This window comes from Ahaetulla prasina, chromosome 6, assembly GCF_028640845.1.
Source record: "Ahaetulla prasina isolate Xishuangbanna chromosome 6, ASM2864084v1, whole genome shotgun sequence".
Taxonomy (NCBI): domain Eukaryota; kingdom Metazoa; phylum Chordata; class Lepidosauria; order Squamata; family Colubridae; genus Ahaetulla; species Ahaetulla prasina.
Genome location: NC_080544.1, coordinates 77357533 through 77377432, shown reverse-complemented (window position 1 = coordinate 77377432; position 19900 = coordinate 77357533). Strand labels below are relative to the sequence as shown.

General features: G+C 37.8%; 1 protein-coding gene across 1 annotated transcript in view; it reads right to left on the bottom strand.

The window, feature by feature from the left end:
• The window catches only part of COL4A3 (collagen type IV alpha 3 chain), a 73787-nt gene that overhangs the window by 41359 nt on the left and 12528 nt on the right, over positions 1-19900 (bottom strand). The window contains exons 3-19 of the mRNA XM_058189232.1: positions 17794-17883; positions 17134-17178; positions 16079-16123; positions 15812-15874; positions 15356-15409; positions 14645-14671; positions 13220-13300; positions 11926-11988; positions 9297-9332; positions 9134-9175; positions 8143-8220; positions 6545-6607; positions 3524-3580; positions 3181-3225; positions 2155-2208; positions 1512-1553; positions 492-579 (exon numbers count right to left, since the gene is read on the bottom strand). Of these exons, the coding sequence (XP_058045215.1) occupies positions 492-579; positions 1512-1553; positions 2155-2208; positions 3181-3225; positions 3524-3580; positions 6545-6607; positions 8143-8220; positions 9134-9175; positions 9297-9332; positions 11926-11988; positions 13220-13300; positions 14645-14671; positions 15356-15409; positions 15812-15874; positions 16079-16123; positions 17134-17178; positions 17794-17883 (973 nt within the window). The remainder of the gene's footprint in view (positions 1-491; positions 580-1511; positions 1554-2154; positions 2209-3180; positions 3226-3523; positions 3581-6544; positions 6608-8142; positions 8221-9133; positions 9176-9296; positions 9333-11925; positions 11989-13219; positions 13301-14644; positions 14672-15355; positions 15410-15811; positions 15875-16078; positions 16124-17133; positions 17179-17793; positions 17884-19900) is intronic.

Here is a 19900-nt window from a genome sequence, read left to right as displayed (position 1 = left end):
ATGATAGCAATGTAAACTGGTACATATCTAAGATACTTACAGAAATCAGCAGGGATTTTATATAAAAAAATAGATCCCAGGTTCAATTCCTAACATTTTAATCACAAAGTATTATTTTGTGTTGTTTATTCAACTTTTTTTACACTTTTAAGTATAGTTGCATCAAAATTAGTTTTGATATCATACCTACGGTATATCTTGAACAATCTGTCTGCCTATCTATACACAGAGATCACTGGTTTCATGCTAACCTCTTTTATGATACACACATGCGCGCACACACACACACACAAATATACACACAGAGACACCATGTATATGAACAAAATTAGTGCGAAACTTACACTAAAACTGCACAAGTTTGGGAAACAATATTTAAAGAATATTCTTTTTTCTTCCCTTCCACTTAGTTTGTAAGGTCATTGTTCCCATTCAAGATGCTTTTTTCTGAGCAGCATGGCTAGTTCCTCCTAAAACTGACAGTCTCTTACCAATTGGTCCACGCTGACCTTTGGGTCCCGGAGATCCTAAGAAGCCCTTATTTCCTTTTGCTCCAGGCATTGCATCATAATACTCAGTCTTAAAAAGAGGGACAGACAAAAAGGTGGAAAGAAAAAGAAGCAGAAAGAAGTTCAACAGTGAAGAGAAGAATGTTGTTCATTAGCAACAATAGCTGCTATAATAAATATTGTAAGATATATGCTATTCTAGGATGAATTTCAGATACTCCTGAAAATACATTTTTTTTCTTTTGTGGCTTTACAGCTGAAGAAAGCAACCTCCAAACTGTTCATCCCCAAGTATATGTTTAGGTTTCTCTAATTAACACAGATTATGATGTAATAATCCATAATTTGTAAGTGAACTCAAGTTGCTATCTGGTTTTTTGAGTAGTTAAGGGAAATCAAGTGATTGAAGAGACATCTAGAGCATAGAGGCAAAACTCAGAAATGGAAATAACCAAGCACTGCTAAGAATTCAGGTTCAATTTATGTAAAGACAAAACAAATAATGATACACAGGAGTCTGGTTGTTACTCTTGATGGATTGTATTTCCTCTAAAAGAATTAGTTCAGGCTTTGGGGCTCAAACGAATAGGGAGAACTTCATCTGATGCATTAGGAAGCCAAAATAGAATCTGCCTGTTCAGATCAGACATTTAAGTAGGACCTATTCAACATTTTTCCTCCCTGAGTGGTTCATGGACATGGACTAGATGGCAGGACTTCTCATTGGTGGCCTACACTTTATAACATGCTAGACTTTACCCTCAGAAATTCTTTTACAAAGAAAGTTAAATTGATGCTATTCCAGTGAACTTAGATTTCTTACTTTTGTCTGGGCAAGCATCTCAATTAGTTAAATGTTGTTATTATTAATTGTTTCATTTTGGGCTGCATTTACTTACACCATCCAGAGTCTGTGTGGATTGGGGCAGTTTTTAGATATTATAAATAAATGATTTAAACTTATTGTAACAAAATGTTACAGCGCATGCAATTAGTACTTACTAGACCTTGGTTCCCCATAGGACCAACTTCACCTTTTATCCCCTGCATAAAAACATAAAAACAACTTAGATTGAAGTAATTATAAAAAATACTGTAATGTCTTGTAAAAGATTTATGAAAGTAACATAATTTGAGACTATTTGAAAAATGTTTAAAAGAATTAATATTTAACAATTAGAATAAATTTTAACTTAAACTTTTCTAAATGCTTCTGGAATGAATGTCGTGCTGCTTTTTTCTGTGACTAATTATTATATTCATGATTTGTTTTACTTCTAGATGTCAATATGTTTCCCCAGATCTCCTTACAGATTTATTTCTGCCAAAGCTTTTTGTAGTTCTTGTGGTAAAAATCAATAACATTACAGAATAGTTAGTAGTAAAGTATATTATATAGTGGAGAAAGTATACAAAATTAAAATCAAGAGATTTATTATATCCAAGCCTTTGCAAAACATTTCCAATTACTATTCTAGAATTATATTAAGTACTGTATTTCCTTTTTTATGACATATAAATGGAAAATAGGCTAACTGAATGACATTGTACCTGGAATAAAAATTAAATCCAAATTATTGAATAGTGTTTGATTAGGAAAACAAAATATTGGAAAAATCTCTCTCTCTCTCTCTCTCTTTCTTACCTTAGTTCCAACTTTTCCCGGCAATCCTAGCAAACCCCTTTCACCTTTTTCCCCCTGAAGAAAAATAATAGGCATTAAATGAGGTTACCATTCTCATACTGTAAACTCTGAATGCCATTTTTCTGTTTATAATATTATTTTGAAAAACAATCCACACTGGGCAGATCAATTCTCTTTTAATTATTTACTTTGAACTCCATTCTTTACTTAATTTTTTCTTTCCCATTTTATTTTCTCTTGTATTATGAATCTAATGTTTCAAATGTTTTGCTGTTTGACATTTCCTTCTAGATTTTAGATTTTGGTTTTGATTTATTTTCACATTTGTTTCTTCCAGAGCAGTTTAGTTTGGTTTGGTACCTAGTTTGGCTTCCTTTACATGCCAAAGTCCAGAATTCATGGTGTTATTCCAACAAACTGCAAGGAACACATTCAACTAAATCTGCTAAAGGAGCAGATTTTTGCAATCTTACTCAACCATATGCACATTTCTACTTGACCCTTTTCTGCAACTGATCTTAGTATTTAATAATTCACCTCTCTATAATTTGAACATTGTTATGTAAGTCATTCCTCCCACCCACCCCATAGTGCACTGCTTTTCCAAGCCTGAAATATTGCTACTATAGATCTATTTGGAATGAAGAATCATAAGAGTCATAAGAGCCTCTGGTGGCTCAGCAGACTACATCTGTCTGCTATTAACACAGCTGCTTGCAATTACTGCAAGTTCAAGTCCCACCAGGCCCAAGGTTGACTCAGCCTTCCATCCTTTATAAGGTAGGTAAAATGAGGACCCAAATTGTTGAGGGCAATAAAGTTGACTTTGTATATAATATACAAATAGGATGAAGACTATTGCTTAACATAGTGTAAGCCGCCCTGAGTCTTCGGAGAAGGGCGGGATATAAATTCAAATTTTTTTAAAAAAGATTTGGGTAGTATATACATGTAATAACTAATAATAAATTTAATAACAATTCTTATCATTTATGACATAAAACAATTTCAATATTTTATTGTTACCCGCAGACCAGGTAAGCCAGAAGCACCATCCTTTCCTGCCCTGCCCTAATAAAAGAAATAATAAAAGGATCAGAAAGTAGTATACAGTGTGATATAGCATAGCATATGCCATTATTGCTAAACAAATAAATTAATAATATTTATAAACTTGTACTGAAGCATACTATTTGAATCTAATAAAGCATGATTTAATAAACGGAATAAATAAAAATTAAGGACCAATATTCACCATTTTTATAAAAAGGTGAACATCCAAAAGTGGCAACTAAACACATAAATGTAAATGTGGGATTGAAAACAGTTTCCACAACAACAGATGGTTGTCAAAAAGAGTTATGCATACCTGATGACCAGGGTCTCCAGGTTCTCCTTTTATAGAATAGGAATCACCATATAAACCCTAAAAAGATTTCCCCCCCCAAATAATAGATTTTAATTCATGTTAATGCACTGAACATACTAGTTGCAAAACTGAATTAATACTTTAACATCTGGAAAATACAAATGCTGCTGTTAATACATCTTAATTATTTCTAGCAACAGAAAATTTGTAATGCAATATTTAATGTCACAGAATTCTGGATATGTGTTTCAAATTCTTTCTTCTTGAAGGAATTGACTTATGTACAATAGAAGACACTTCCACAGAAATATTCAGACAGTATATAAGGGCTGGCTTAATGTAATTTTAACGTGGGTTTTATTATGGTTTTATTATAGTTTTAATTTGTTTTTGGCCTAATTGAATTAGATTTTTAAAATGGTTTTTTTTTATTTTTGTGAAATCTGTTTTTACTTGGTTGTAAACCACCCTGAGTCCTTTGGGAGAAGGGCAGTATATAAATTAAATTAATAAATAAATAAAATAAATAAAATATAAAATATTAATTAACATTTTTTAAGACAAAGAATATGCTGGTATCTGCTGCACTTATAATAATAACAATAATATTAATAATAATATTTTAATTTGTATACCGCCCTTCTCCCAAAGGACTCAGGGCGGTGAACAGGCAGATAAAATATAAATACACACAGTAATTAAAAACATCCCTTAAAAAACTAATTCAAATGCCCAAAAATGTTAAAAAACGTACTCCCCCGTAAAATAACAAAATTTTAAAAACCCATCCAATAAAAATAAAAATCAGGCTAGTCCAGCCATACGAAATAAATAAGTTTTAAGTTCGTGGCGAAAGGTCCTAAGGTCAGGTAATTGTCGAAGTCCGAGGGGAAGTTCGTTCCACAGGGCCGGAGCTCCCACAGAGAAGGCCCTCCCCCTGGGGGCCGCCAGTCGACACTGTTTGGCTGACGGCACCCTGAGGAGTCCCTCTCTGTGGGAGCGTACCGGACGATGGGAGATAGAAGTCGGCAGTAGGCGGTCCCGTAGATAGCCCGGTCCTAAGCCATGGAGCGCTTTAAAGGTGGTAACCAATACCTTGAAGCGCACCCGGAAAACAACAGGTAGCCAGTGCAGTCTGCGCAGGATAGGTGTTATGTGGGAGCTCCGAGACGTTCCCTCGATAACCCGCGCAGCCGCGTTCTGAACTAGCTGAAGTCTCCGGGTGCTCTTCAAGGGGAGCCCCATGTAGAGAGCATTGCAGTAGTCCAGGCGAGAGGTAACGAGAGCATGAGTGACTGTGCATAAGGCATCCCGGTCCAGGAAGGGACGCAACTGGTGGATCAGGCGAACCTGATAAAATGCTCTCCTGGAGACGGTTGCCAAATGGTCTTCAAAGGACAACCGACCATCCAGGAGCACGCCCAAGTTGCGTACCTTCTCCATCGGGGCCAATGATTCACCCCCGACAGACAGCCGCATCTGCAGCTGACTGTACCGAGGTGCCAGCATCCACAGCCACTCCGTCTTGGAGGGATTAAGTTTGAGCCTGTTCCTCCCCATCCAGACCCGTACGGCTTCCAGACACCGGGACAGCACTTCGACAGCTTCACTGGGGTGGCCGGGGTGGAAAAGTACAGCTGGGTGTCATCAGCGTACAGTTGGTATCTCACCCCAAAGCCACTGATGATCTCACCCAGCGGCTTCATATAGATGTTGAACAGGAGGGTGAGAGAATCGACCCCGCGGCACCCCACATGAGGCACCTTGAGTCGATCTCTGCCCCCTGTCAACACCGTCTCGTCCGATCAGAGAGGTAGGAGGAGAACCACCGATAAGCGGTGCCTCCACTCCCAACCCCTCCAACCGGCGCAGCAGGATACCATGGTCGATGGTATCAAAAGCCGCTGAGAGGTCTAATAGGACCAGGGCAGAGGTAACCCCTATCCTGGCCCTCCAGAGATCATCCACCAGTGCGACCAAAGCTGTCTCCATACTGTATCCGGGCGGGCGGACTGGAGCAGGTCTAGATAGACAGCTTCATCCAGGTACTGGGGTAACTGACACGCCACCACACTCTCTACAACCTTCGCCGTGAAGCGAAGATTGGAGACTGGCCGGTAGTTCCTAAAACAGCTGGGTCCAGGAAGGCTTCTTGAGGAGGGTCTCACCACCGCCTCTTTCAAGGCAGCGGAAAGACCCCTCCCGCAAAGAAGCATTTGTAATCCCCTGGAGCCAGCCTCGTGTCACCTCCTGAGTAGCCAGTACTAACCAGGAGGGGCACGGATCCAGTAAACATGTGGTGGCGTTCAGCCTACCCAGCAACCTGTCCATGTCCTCGGGAGTCACAGGATCAAAGTCATCCCAAACCACCTCAACAAGACGGGCCTCAGAACCCTCGCCTGGATCTACCCAATTTTGATCCAATCCGTCCCGAAGCTGAACGATTTTGTCGTATAGATAACCGTTAAACTCCTCGGCACGCCCTTGTAGGGGGTCCTCCCGCCCCTCCTGTTGAAGGAGCGAGCGGGTCACCCGAAACAGGGCGGCCAGGCAGTTATCTGCCGACGCAATGAGGGAGGAAACGTAGGAACGCTTCGCAACCCTCATTGCCACTAGGTAGGTCCTACTATAGGACCTAACTAGTGTCCGGTCAGCCTCAGAGCGGCTGGATCTCCAGGCACTCTCTAGGCGTCTTCTCCGGCTCTTAAATGACCAAGTGCTGTCCCCCCCAACTTTTTTTTTCCTTCCCATTACTGTGTGTTAGGGTTCAGTTGCCTTGCTCTTTGTTTTGGTAAAAGTAATGTTTGCATTTTCAATTTGCAGTATGCAGATAAATAAAGTCAGGTGGACATTCTTTATTCTGTGTATCCAAGGTCCTTGGTATTCATAATCCTCCCGGGCTTGATCAAAGTCATGAAAGCAAAAATATAATCATAATCGATAGTTCAGAAAAGAAAATATGAAATATATTATTATGGAGAGCTTAGGTAGCAACTGAGATAACAATTAAGAACAACCTACTGGTTCTCCTGGGAGTCCCGGATGTCCTGGAGCACCTTGGTCTCCTTTATCTCCTTTTAATCCCTGTAACAAAGACCTTGAAGTTACTCTTTATTTTCTCTGCTTTTTCTCACCATTCTCTTATCAAGCAGCAGCACTGGCATCTTCTCTCCCTCTTTCCTTTCCCATTTAAAAAAAAAAGCTTCTCTGTAGATCAAAGCTGAAGCCAAGTTAATGTTTTCATTCTTTTAAAGGACTTTCATTCTTTGTTTCGTTTTTTTCTAAAGGACAGGGAGGAGGAAATGGCAGGGGAGAAACTCTGAAGATTTTTTTTCTGCTTTAGGATAGACTAAAGCAGGGGTCTCCAACCTTGGCAACTTTAAGACTTGTGGACTTCAACTCCCAGTTTTGCTGGCTGAGGAATTCTGAGAGTTGAAGTCCACAAGTCTTAAAGTTGCCAAGGTTGGAGACCCCTGGACTAAAGGATAGTGTCCTGCTTCTTGATAGTCCAGGTATCTCCAACCTTGGTCCCTTTAAAACTTGTGGACTTCAACTCCCAGAATTCCTCAGCCAGCTTTGCTGGCTGAGGGACTCTGGGAGTTGAAGTCCACAAGTCTTAAAGGGACCAAGGTTGGAGACCCCTGTGATAGTCTATTCCAGCAGCACTGTTTCCCTCCCTCCAGTGGATATTAAACAACAGAAGAATAACTTCTTGTTTGTTCCCAGGCTTAGAAATCAATCAATTACATATACCTTGGGCATTAAGTGATTTGCACAAACTTATCAATTGTTCATTTGTATGCAATCTTTGAATTTAGTCCTTTTTCTCTAAGTACAATACCCATTCATGATTCCCCCATCCCCCCCCCATTAGTATTCTAACAGCAATACTTCAAAATGTGGTCTGATGCCAGATTGTTTCTTGCCACCTACTGTACATGAAACACCATTTGCTGAGCTTAAATTGCTTTTCATTTTCTTCCATTCAGCAGGAAGAGGAAGCAGAGGTGTTATTCAGCAGGTTCTGACCAGTTCTGGAGAACTGGTAGCGGAAATTTTGAATACTTTGGAGAACCGGTAAATAGAAACACCTCTGACTGGTCCCATCCCCACCTATTCTCTGCCTCCCGAGTCCCAACTGATCAGGAGGGAATGGGGATTTTGCAGTAACCTTCCCCTGGAGTGGGGAGGGAATGGAGATTTTACCAAGCCAAGCCATGCCCACCAAGTCAGGCCATGCCACCAAGCTGTTCCCACCAAGCCATGCCCACAGAACATTTTTTGAATCCCACTATTGAAAGGAAGGTATATTCCGTTTCTAGCCTGTTTTTGATAAGAAGGAAGAAAGGAGGGAAAAGAGGGTGGTGGTAATAATGTTGCTGAAAGCAGTCCTACTACGTCTCCCATAATTATCCTGGTTAGGTGGGGCAGCCTGATATGATGAAAGAGATCCTTTCTTTCCTTAAATGGTGACAAACAGCATGCATTCGCAACCTAATTCTAATTCTAATTCCAGATCCCATTTATTAAAATATCTCTTTATGCACAGAACTTTCCAAAGAACCATATAAATACAACACCTCATACTATATTGAATCTTAACAATCTTATGTTGTTACCGTTGTATTTTCTGCTCCAGTTAATGTTATAATAACTGTTCCAGATGGTCCAGGAGGACCTATTAGTCCACAATCACCCTGAAATCAAAATTAAAAAGTGTTATTAAAATGGACTTCATAAATTAATAGAAGATAAATTAATGGAAGATAACCATCATTGGCTAACAATGTAGCCTATCAAGTAATGTTTAACACAAACAGGCCTCATGATTTGCTTGTGAGCTTCCTGGATGCAAATTTTAGCCATTATGGGGCACAGAATGCTCAAATATCTATTTCCTTGATCAAACAGGCTTTTCTTCTACTCTTCACTATTTCTATGCGTGATTAGGGGTTTTAGCATGAAGTATGCTAAAGAATAACATTTGAGAAACATACTTACAGAATAGCAATAGGGTAGACAAATGTTTTTTTATCATCAAATTTAAAAAGTTACTAGTTCCTATAATTCATAGATTCCATTTAAACTGATTTTTATTTTTATTGGATAAAAAAGAACAATATTATACAAATATCTCCTTTTTATTTCATTCATTGGAAATAGTAACTGACTGCATTAAATAAATCACAACTAATGTTATCCCACAGTTGTAGTGATTAAAATATATATTTCAAAGAAAGTTAATTTACACAAATCCAGTCTAATTAGACAGTTGCTCCAAGGTTCTTCAAAATTAATTCTCTATAAAATAGCTTACTGACTGTGAAAAGAATTTGGCAGAAGAACGATAAGGATTTAAGTGTAAACCAGAGAGATATTTTATCTAGCTAAGTACGGTAGTTTAACATACTTTTCAGACGTTTCTTTGACTTGTGTATTTTTAAGTTTATATATACCTTTTTTTTCCTCTTTTACCATTTGTTACCAGAAATATCTTGGTAACAGTATTAATTTATGTCAGGAATAACCCTACATTAATTTTGTAGTAATTTTTTTTTTACTGTAGCTGGTATTCAAATCAAAAGCCAGAATAGAATTGTGTATGCTTACCTTTATTCCTTTGGATCCAATAACATTAATACCCATGATACCCTAGAAAGCAAAACCTTCATTTAAAATGCATTCGAAAGTCGAAAACAACAGTGACACCATGATTAAATGATGCTAGGATAATTATTTGTATTGTTCATTTATATCATAACTCTAACAATACCTTGGGTCCTTGAGGTCCTGCTCTTCCTACTGTGCCCTAAAATGTACAAAACACAAATAAAAGTGGAGGGTTTTTTTTGTTATAAATGCATTACAAGAGTATATTAATTGTTTGAAAATAACAAATAAGAAAAATTGCAAATGTTAATATTTTCTGTACCATTGTATACTGGAAGTATTAGAATATGGGTACTATCTATTACCACATTAATTGATGAACTTGTATTACTCTATCATTAAATATATTCTCTGGACCAGAGGCCACTGCTGGAAGAACAGGCAGAGACAAAAGCCGGGAAATTGGCCAGATGTGGGTCTACTTGGAGCTATTTGCTTCAGTGATTCATGCACTCTTCCAGTAGTCTAGATCCAATAGTCTCAATTTAGACTACTGGAATGTACTCTATGTGGGACTTTTGAACATCCCTTGACACCTCATGTTTTATCAGACACCTGATGCTATCACCATGCAGCACCAATTGTGAATTCCGGGTGCGCTTCAAGGTTTTGGTGACCACCTTTAAAGCGCTCCATGGCATAGGGCCGGGTTATCTACGGGACCGCCTACTGCGACCAGATACCTCTCACCGACCCGTGCGCTCTCACAGGGAGGGACTCCTCAGGGTGCCGTCAGCTAGGCAGTGTCGTCTGGCGACGCCCAGGGGAAGGGCCTTCTCTGTGGGGGCTCCCGCCCTCTGGAACGAGCTCCCCCCAGGACTCCGTCAACTTTCGGACCTTCGTACCTTCCGTCGCGAGCTCAAGACACATTTATTCATCTGTGCAGGACTGGCTTAGATTTTAAATTTTATAGGGGTTTTAAATTGATTTTAATATTTATATTTCTATTTTTAATGATAGGGCATTGGAATAAGTTTTTTAAAGATTATTTTAAATTTTGTGTATCGATGTTTTATATGCCTGTGAACCGCCCTGAGTCCTTTGGGAGATAGGGCGGTATATAAATTTAAATAATAAAATAAATAAAATAATAAAATAATAATAAATAAATAACCCTACACTGGTACCAGAAGGATTCAAGATTCTGCTTTTAATCTATAAAGTTCTATATAGATTGGCATCTAGGTTGCTTCCCCAAGAAATATTCCAGAAGTGAAGAGGGCTGAGACCCGAAGACAAGTTTCTCCTTTATAGCCCTAGTTCTCTGGAACAGCTTCTTCCTGGAAATGAGATTGGCCTCATTCTTAATAACCTTCCAGAAACTAGTGAAAGGGAATTATTCTAAAAGATCTTGGAATGATTTTTGATGTAGACCAGATTATACAATGTTTTAATTTAATTTAAATTTACTATCAATTGAAAAATTTCAAATATTTTTCATTATTGTGAACCTTCAAGAACTGAAAGATGTGGCAGTATATGCATTTAATAAAAACATGCTAATAAATTATCATTAGCCTATAATGCATTAATATATAATATTACAGCTAATATAGAACATCATGTAGTTATATATGAATTTATGTGAAAATGATGAAATTCTCAAGAACCACTCAAAGTAGACATAATAGTAAAACAATTTGCTTAGGAAGATTTTGCTTATTCAATTTGTAGTGAGATAGTATAAAAAGACTTTGAAGAAGACAAAATAAAAAATAATTCCTCAAACAAGAAAAAGTTCCCAGGCAAATAAGACAAGAGCACTCTGATAAGAAAGGAAGAAAGTGTGAGAAAAATTGGCTAAGTTTTAACATACAAATGAAGCTTTGTATAAAAGCTATATGTAAAGGTATATAAACAAAGGTATAAAAATGACAGCATATTAAAAAGCAGAGATTTCACTCTGACAACAAAAGTGCACATAGTCAAGTCTATGGTTTTCCCAGTTGCAATGTATGGCTGTGTAAGAAAGAAATCAGAGGGGCCTCTGGTGGCTCAGACTGCTAAGACAGTCTGTTATTAACACAGCTGCTTGCAATTACTGCAGGTTCAAGTCCCACTAGGCCCAAGGTTGACTCAGCCTTCCATCCTTTATAAGGTAGGTAAAATGAGGACCCAGATTGTTGGGGGCAATAAGTTGACTTTGTATATAATATACAAATGGATGAAGACTATTGCTTAACATAGTGTAAGCCGCCCTGAGTCTTCGGAGAAGGGCGGGATATAAATGAAAAAAAAAAAAGTTGGACCATAAGAAAGACTGAGCCACAAAGAATTGAGGCCTTTGAACTATGGTGCTGAAGAACTTGGACTGCAAGATGATCAAACCGGTCAGTCCTAGAGGAGATCAACCCTGATTGCTCTTAAGAAGGGCAAATCCTGAAGATGAAACTCAAATACTTTGGCCACCTAATGAGAAGGAAGGACTCACTGGAGAAGAGCCTAATGCTGGAAAAGATTGAAGGCAAAAGAAGAAGGGGATGACAGAGAATGAGGTGGCTGGATGGAGTCACTGAAGCAGTAGATGTGCTTAAATGGATTGCAGAGGATGATAGAGGACAGGAAGGCCTGGAGGAACGTTGTCCATGGGGTCGCGATGGGTTGGACAATACTTCACAACTAACAACAACAATAAAAATGTATCTTCGAGTTAACAAAAAAATAAATTCAGCATCCAAGAATAAAAGCTAACATTCTATTTAAATTTTCACAAACAATTTAAAATTTCTTACTGGAAAACCTGAAGGGCCTTGTGGTCCAATTGTCCCAGGTAATCCTTGAAGTCCTGGCTTACCCTTTAAGAGATAAATAACATTTATATCAGTCATTTATATTCTTATTTTTTCTTTTCCATTAACATATTAATACATGTAGTGTTCCATTAACTTAATTAATACATGTAGTGAAGTTATCATTCCACTAAGGAATAGTTTGTTTATTGCACAGTAGTAGGATTTTAAATTATAACATATAAAGGACTGACATTGACATTGATTCTAAAGTCCCTTTATACTTATAGAAGCAGATTTTCTGGATTTTTTTTTTTTTACTGAATGGAAATTTTCCTCCTGAGAAAAAGAGAACCTTTTAATCAAGACCATAATATTCAACCTTTTGAACCTAGCCTATAGCAAACATCGAAAGCAAAAGAAGAAATATTGTTAAAAATGAAAGAAACCAGATTTAAAACTGGGGGTGCAAACAGCACTAAGTGTAACGTGATATGTTTACATCTGATGTACTAAGTAAACTTGTAAACTCCAAATATCATAGAACAGCTTGGTGTTATGTGTGATTATTGTATTCATTTGTATACCAACTGATTCTGAAGTTTTATTTAAATTGAAAAACATTTTCAGAATTGGAATCCCAAATACTCTGAAAGTATGAGGTTCAAGACTGCTATCATGTTTCTCCGAAAATAAGACCCTGTCTTATATTTTTTTGAACCCCAAAATAAGTGCTTGGCCTTATTTTTGGGGATGTCTTATTATTTTGGGGCACATGAAGCATAATGGGGCTCCTCTTGCCGTCTTACCTGATTTTCAGCTCTGTCTCCCTAACCCTAACCAGAGGAAATGGCGGGGACCAGCTACGCATGCATTTAAATATTTTCGGGGAGGGCTTATTTTCAACTGGGGCTTATTTTAGTGCATACACTCAAAAGCCGAACTGGACTTATTATCAGGGGATGTCTTATTTTAGGGGAAACAGGGTAGTATATAAAATTTCCATCATTATAATTGATAGTCTAGTGATCATCTACCATGGCAAAGCATTTTTAGACTAGGGACCACACCTTCTCTTTCTCCCTTCCTTTGGGCCTACATAATGTACACCCAGTAACGCTCTTTTTTGTTGTTGTTGATAAAATAATTAATAAATCCAATAGCTCAATCCTGATTTGCATGATATAATATGATTCTAATTTAGTTAAAGAACTGTGAGTTCTAGTTCAGATTAAACTGAATATATTTCTTCCATTTTTTATACAATTATTTTTCAGAAGATATATTTCAAGCTTACCTGAGATCCAGGCACTCCTGGCAATCCAGGATTACCTTTAGAAGAACTGTAACCTTGATTGAATCCATCCGTAGAAGCTCCCTTAAGAGTTAAATAGGGGGCAAAACATTCCATTGGTCAGAATGGCAGAATTAAATACAGCAAACATATTTTGATTAACTGTTTAATAGTAATTAGATGATATGAAAGAATGATTAACTAACTAATGATTAACTAACTACTGTAAGCTGATCAAGGAGAGAAGCAACCTAGTACTAAGTAGAAATTTCTTTACAGTTAGAACAATTAATCAGTGGAACGACTTGCCTCCAGAAGTTATGGGTGCTCCAACACTTGAAGTTTTTAAGAAGAGATTGGATAACCATTGTCTGAAATGGTGTAGGGTTTCCTGCCTGAGTTTATCCTGGACTAGAAGACCTCCAAGGTCCCTTCCAACTATGTTATTCTGCTATTCCATTGTTCTATTCTGATTGGTAATAGAAAACCAGAGATCTTATCATTTCCCTTGTTCACTCTTATTCCTTTCATTCACAACCTGCCTGCAATCTTCAGGAGATTAATGATTGTTCTTGTGAGCAGATACTACCACAAAGAAATAATATTTACCAATGTTGTAAATGTAATGCAATCTTGTAAATATTGCATTTACTCCTCCACCCCATATTTTATCAGTGGGCAAAAAATACATAAGCACACTAACAGAACTTTGCATGATCAGTGTAATGTGGTGGTCCCTCATGTTGAAATTGGTAGTTCGATCAAGGAGATCCAAAATCAAATTCCCAGCCAGCCATCAAATAAAGCGGCTTAATTATTCTATTTCAAGGGCTTTTTTGCAATGGGGATAAAATTAGGATTGACTCCCATGAATATTGATTTCTACTCCTATGGCAATAAATAATAATAATACTGATAAAATGATAGCAAGATTGAAAAAACATTGAGCAGAATACAGTAATATAAGAGGCAAAGTGTAAGAAAATGAAAACAAGTATCTGTAGGGCAGTAGTGGGTTTCAAATCCTGGCGCTACCGGTTTGCTATTGGGAGTGCACGGCGCATCTGCACATACACAGAAGGTTCTGTGCATGTGCAGAGCATTTTTGATGACGTCTGGGTGGGTGGCGGACCCTCCCACCACCGCCACTACTGGTTTGCCCAAAATGAGGCGAACCGGTAGCAACCCACCAAAGCTGTAGGGGGACCAAGGGGCAAGTGACAAACCATGGATTGCGAATGTCACAGCAAAAAGTAAAGCTACATGCAACTCAATCCCAACAAAACTGCAACTTCATGCAATGCCAATCCCAAATAAGGGAGATTAGGGCTCATATCATTATTCTAGTTAACTCATTCTAGTTAAGAATGGATAACTATGTTCCTAGGCTACTGTAGATCATTATTTCACTTTTTATAAGTATCTTACCTTTTCTCCTTTGATGCCCTTAGAACCCTAGATGGAGAGAAATACATTATAAAACCATCATATGAAGAGAAGAAATGCACATTTCTAAAATAGGGACATAGATATCCAGTCAAATATTCAAAATTGCCAAGTATCTCTAAGTGCTGAAAAAGACCACTGGAAATGACAAAATTATAGGAAATGAGAAAAATAAATAATTATCTAATTAATTATGTATTTCGGACTGGTCAGAAGTAAGCACCTTGCAATTATCCCTGACAATGCTATTAACAACAGTATGAAGGCCTCTGTCAATTCTCTCTTTATTCTCCCCAAACCTGTTCACCTCACTTCATTCATGGTTGGCTCAGGAATTCTGGGAGTTGAACTCCACAAGTCATAAAGGGGCCATAGTCCCCCACCTCTGCTCTAGAGTTTCAGGAAGTCTCTTCCACTCTTATATCTAGAGAAATTGTGAAAGCCTTTATTTTTCAATGAGTTTTTGGCTCCAGTTCATCGTTGCGTAGCAGTTCAAATCTGCATATTTTTGCTTCCTGTATCTTGGCTTATTATCTTATTCTTTATATATTCTTGATTATGTATTGCTTTGTTACACAAGGCTCAGTATGATAGGTTTGGGTGATTAACAAATAAAGGAAGAAAATAAAGATATATTTTTTAAAAAAACAACAACCAATGAATTTCTTAAATTTGTATTTGACCAAAACTTACTGGTAATCCTGGAAGTCCTCCCTGTCCTAAGAGTCCTGGAAAACCTGGCTCACCCTGGATGAAAGAGAAAGAGAAGATGGCAAGAAAGGCACTCTCAAGGGCCTCTAGGTAGAATGCTCTGTTACTCCATGTGCACCTGGTCAGCAGGTTCTGACCAGTTCTGGAGAACCAGTAGTGGAAATTTTGACTAGTTCGGAGAACCGGTAGTAAAAATTCTGACTGGCCCGGCCCCCATCTATTCTCTGCCTGCCAATTCCCTCCTGGAATGGGCTGGGAACGGAGATTTTACAGTATCCTTTCCCTGCCACACCCACCAAGCCACACACACAGAACCAGTAGTAAAAATTTTTGAAACCCACCACTGATGTGCACATCCTACTCCAAGTGCACCAGAGCTAACGTTTTACTTATTTTTGCATCTTAATATAATGCTATTAATTTCTGTTTCATTCTTACCTTTGTTCCATTGCATCCTGGTATACCTGGAGCTCCATGAGGGCCAGCATTTCCAGGTTCACCCTGAAAATATTTACAAGTTTGTCAAAGTAAGCGTTAATACCATTTCAAAGAACTCAAGAGTAAACTTTTGACTTTGGCAAGCAGTTGGCTTATGAAAGTTGGATGTAATACATATATTCTTCTGAAAAGTTAGAACTAAAAATAATAAGATGCTTATCTAAATGCAAATATACAGATTGGTTCAATAACTGTTATTATACTCACTGGAAGACCTGGAGGACCAGAGTAACCAGGAACTCCTGGCTTACCCTAAGGAGAAAAGAATGAAAGAAGAGAACAAAACATGGCACTAAGAACTTAATCATTGAATGTGATTTTAAAGTAAGGTAGTCCTCAACCTAAAGCAGTTCATTTAGTGACCATTTGAAGTTACAACAACACTGAAAAAAGTGCCTTTTGACTGTTTTTTACACTAACAACCATTACAGCATCCACATGGTCACATCAAAATTCAGATGCTTGGCAACTGACTCATATGTATGACAGCTGCAGTGACCTGAGGTCATGCAATCACCTTTTACGACCTTCTGACAAGCAAACTTAACGAGGAAGCGAGATTAACTACATTCACTTAACATTTGTGGCAAGAAAGATTGTAAAATGGGGAAACATTTACTTAACAACTATATCCCTTAACAACAGAAATTTTGGGCTCAATTGCGGTCATAAATTGAGGACCATCTGAATTTTAAACAGATAGTTCATTCATTCCAATTATTATTAAAATTTTGTAGAGTCTTTTAAAACAGGGGTGTCAAACTCACATTGTCATGTTGTCGTCACATGATGTATCGTGACTTTCCCCCCCTTCTCTAACCTGGGTGGTGGGCGTGGCCAGCACATGACGCATCCAACCTGTGGGCCACGAGTTTGACAGCCCTCAGGTGCCAACTGAGGTTGCAAGCAAAATGGTCGTCATCTCCCTGAGTCAAACCCTCCAGGGACAGCTGTTTTTCAGTCACCTGATAAAGACCCACTGTTTGGTGTGCCTGTGGATGATCTCCCATCTTCTTATCCAAAAGATTCCAAAGAGACAATCCATTCACCAGCTCTTTATTTTTTGCCATAGTCATTGGTGCTGTTTTTTCAGAGCCACCATTTCTTCCTTTGGAAGCATTTTAGTGCATTTTGGTTTTAGTCTGCTACAATTTAAATGCATGTCCCATTACAAGGGATGGAATGTGACCAACTTTTGATATTGTGCCAAATATTTTTAAATGCCGATTATTATTTTTAATATAGTATCATAAAATACCAACCCTTGAACCTTTAGCTCCAGCAGGACCTACTGGCCCCGAAACACCCTAGAAAAAAAAGGAAAAATGGATTAATTGGATTAAAACATTATCTTTAGGCAGAAAGCTCAAATATGCAATTCATCTGCTTTTTCTATGTTTCTTCTAATCTCATTTGCCAGCTAAGTATTGTAAGACCAAAATTACCAGTTAGAATGACCAAAATCATTCAATATTTAAATATTAAACATCCATGTCTGTTCTCTAAATCCCTTATGATACGATCTATCACTTGAACTAAGATTACTTATAGGACTTATGTGACACTTAGAGACACCAGTGCAAAAGATTGGCAATATAAAAGCAATAGCAATGCTAAAATGTTCTGTAATAAAATGAAATTTTCATAGTCAGAAAAATTCCTGTGTTTTATAACTATACAAAAAAATTATTCTCAGATTATCAGTTTGCACCTGGGCCAGACTAAATAAATTTCAATGGCACTCAAGGTGGGGGGGTAGGACTTTGTCCTCTTGTGCCCAAATAGGGGTTCCATGATTGACTCCTCCCCATGGCTCGTGGCTTTGGCGATGAACTATGAGTACAGAAACATTTACTTTTCAGCATTATCTAAATCATTAGTAATTCACTCATTGATATGCAATGATAGTAGATTATAAATACCTTAGGTCCTTGTGGTCCCGGAGGACCTTCTGGGCCATGGAAGCCCACCTGACCAGGTAGACCAGGGTAACCAGGAAAGCCCTTTTCTCCCTGTAAACACAATTTATTTCATACTTTATTTTTAGTTATTCTAGAAAGTCAGAATAGTGCTATTCGTTGTGTAGTTCATTAAATATATACTCATGTAGATAATAAAAATACATCCGGGCAGGAGATATCTATATCATCAAATAAACTGGAAGCATTCTGCTTTGTATAATTCATCACATAAATACATGAATACTTATATGTGAAAATTCATATCAAAGGAAGATGCAGTCCTTAAAATGAACATGCAGGAATGTGGCTATATTGGAAATAAGAAGAATTTCGTTAACTTTCATTACTAAGTAAATAACCATTATGCAAGCCATTCAGTACCCATTCTAAAAAGAAGCCTATTAAAAATAAATTCAAGACTAGAGCACCAACCAAGAAAGATCTACAATATTCCAAAGAGAATATTTTTCATTTGAAGAGAACATCTGACCATAATCAGAAAGAGAGCACCTCTACTGTTAAATAGACTGAGTTGTAAAACCTTATGGAGGTTCTTAATGGATCTTAATACATTTTCCAATGCAAGAAAAGTCTAATCACACAATGAAGAAAATATCTCAGCGTCCCTTGAGAATTTCATGGTGGGACCAAAGGAAGTGGACAGTGAAGAGCTGGTTCTGATATAAAATAATAAAAGCCACTGTACCACAATACTTTCATGGTCTCTCTATCTGGGACCTCTAAAAACCATGGCAGTCCCTCCCTCCCTAAGTATCATGGCTGGACTTGGCTGTGGAAGATATTGATTTAAACTATTATGTGCCAGAAATTAGTCTCGACTCAAATACCACATAGACAGAATTTGTTGAAATGGTATAGGGTTTCCCGCCTGAGCAGGGGGTTGGACTAGAAGACCTCTAAGGTCCCTTCCAACTCTGTTATTCTATTCTGTTCTGTTCTCCAGAATACCCTGTCCCAATGTGCTTCTTCAGTTGTCCAGTTTTGCACTGATTATTGCCTTTTCCTCCACTGCATGAAATGAAGCATTTGCCATTGTAAGTAAAGAGACTATCCACCTCCAACACCTTCCTGCTTTATATAGTGCCTGGTTACTTTATCTAGGCAACTGGGATTACCCCACTAGGAATCTATGCTCCAGTATTCTGTCCTCATTATTCCTAGTACCTCCCTCCCTGCAATACCCAGCATCAAAGGATTTGCGGGAGGGTGAGAGGGGGAGGATCTTTTTTCCATTAGAGTCTAATTTTGTTTTTGGGGCTTTGATTAGATTTTTTTGGTGTGTTTTGCATCCTTGTAATGCAACCAAAGAAGAGGTACTTTCAATCCTTTTTTTCTTCCAATTTTACATATTTAATGATTTCTAATTCACTAAGGGCCCCTCTTTGAATCATGTTTGCGGGCTTAGCTAATTTCGCTTCATCTCTCTGAAATATTTACTTAATTGCCAATAGAATGCCGGTGCAATTAGCTTGCTCTGCTTCCTTGGTATGACATGATTTGCCCATAAGTCAATATTACAAATTAGATTTCTATCATTTTTAAATGCCCATTTTGGGGAGATATAAGTGCTCATTCTTTGGTTGAATGTCTGCAATATACGGAAACTGTTTCACCAGCATAGCAACATTATATATCGCTCTTGTAATGTGAATTAGAATTGCTATGGTATTTTGCTAAGTTAATGTGCTTGCTCAACATTATTATTTTCTGCATTTATTTTTGTATATTGTGCTATCCCAGAATTCAACACTTGGGGGATGTATGTTACTGTCCCCAGCAGACAAAAACCATTCTTCTGCAATAAAGGTTCATAAAAAAAGAATTATTTGAGAAACTATAACTTAGAACATTATTTAAACCTACTTTTAAATTTTTGATCATCATGCTTTAATCTCTATTGCAAAACCTTTTTTTCTTTTAGAGAGATCTTTGGTGATTGAGAATGATAGTTGGACTTAACCATGTAATATCTTTCTGATCATTGAAAAATTCCCCTACTGAAAGGGGAATTCAGAGAGAGTTCAAGCAACCAATTAGTGTACATGCC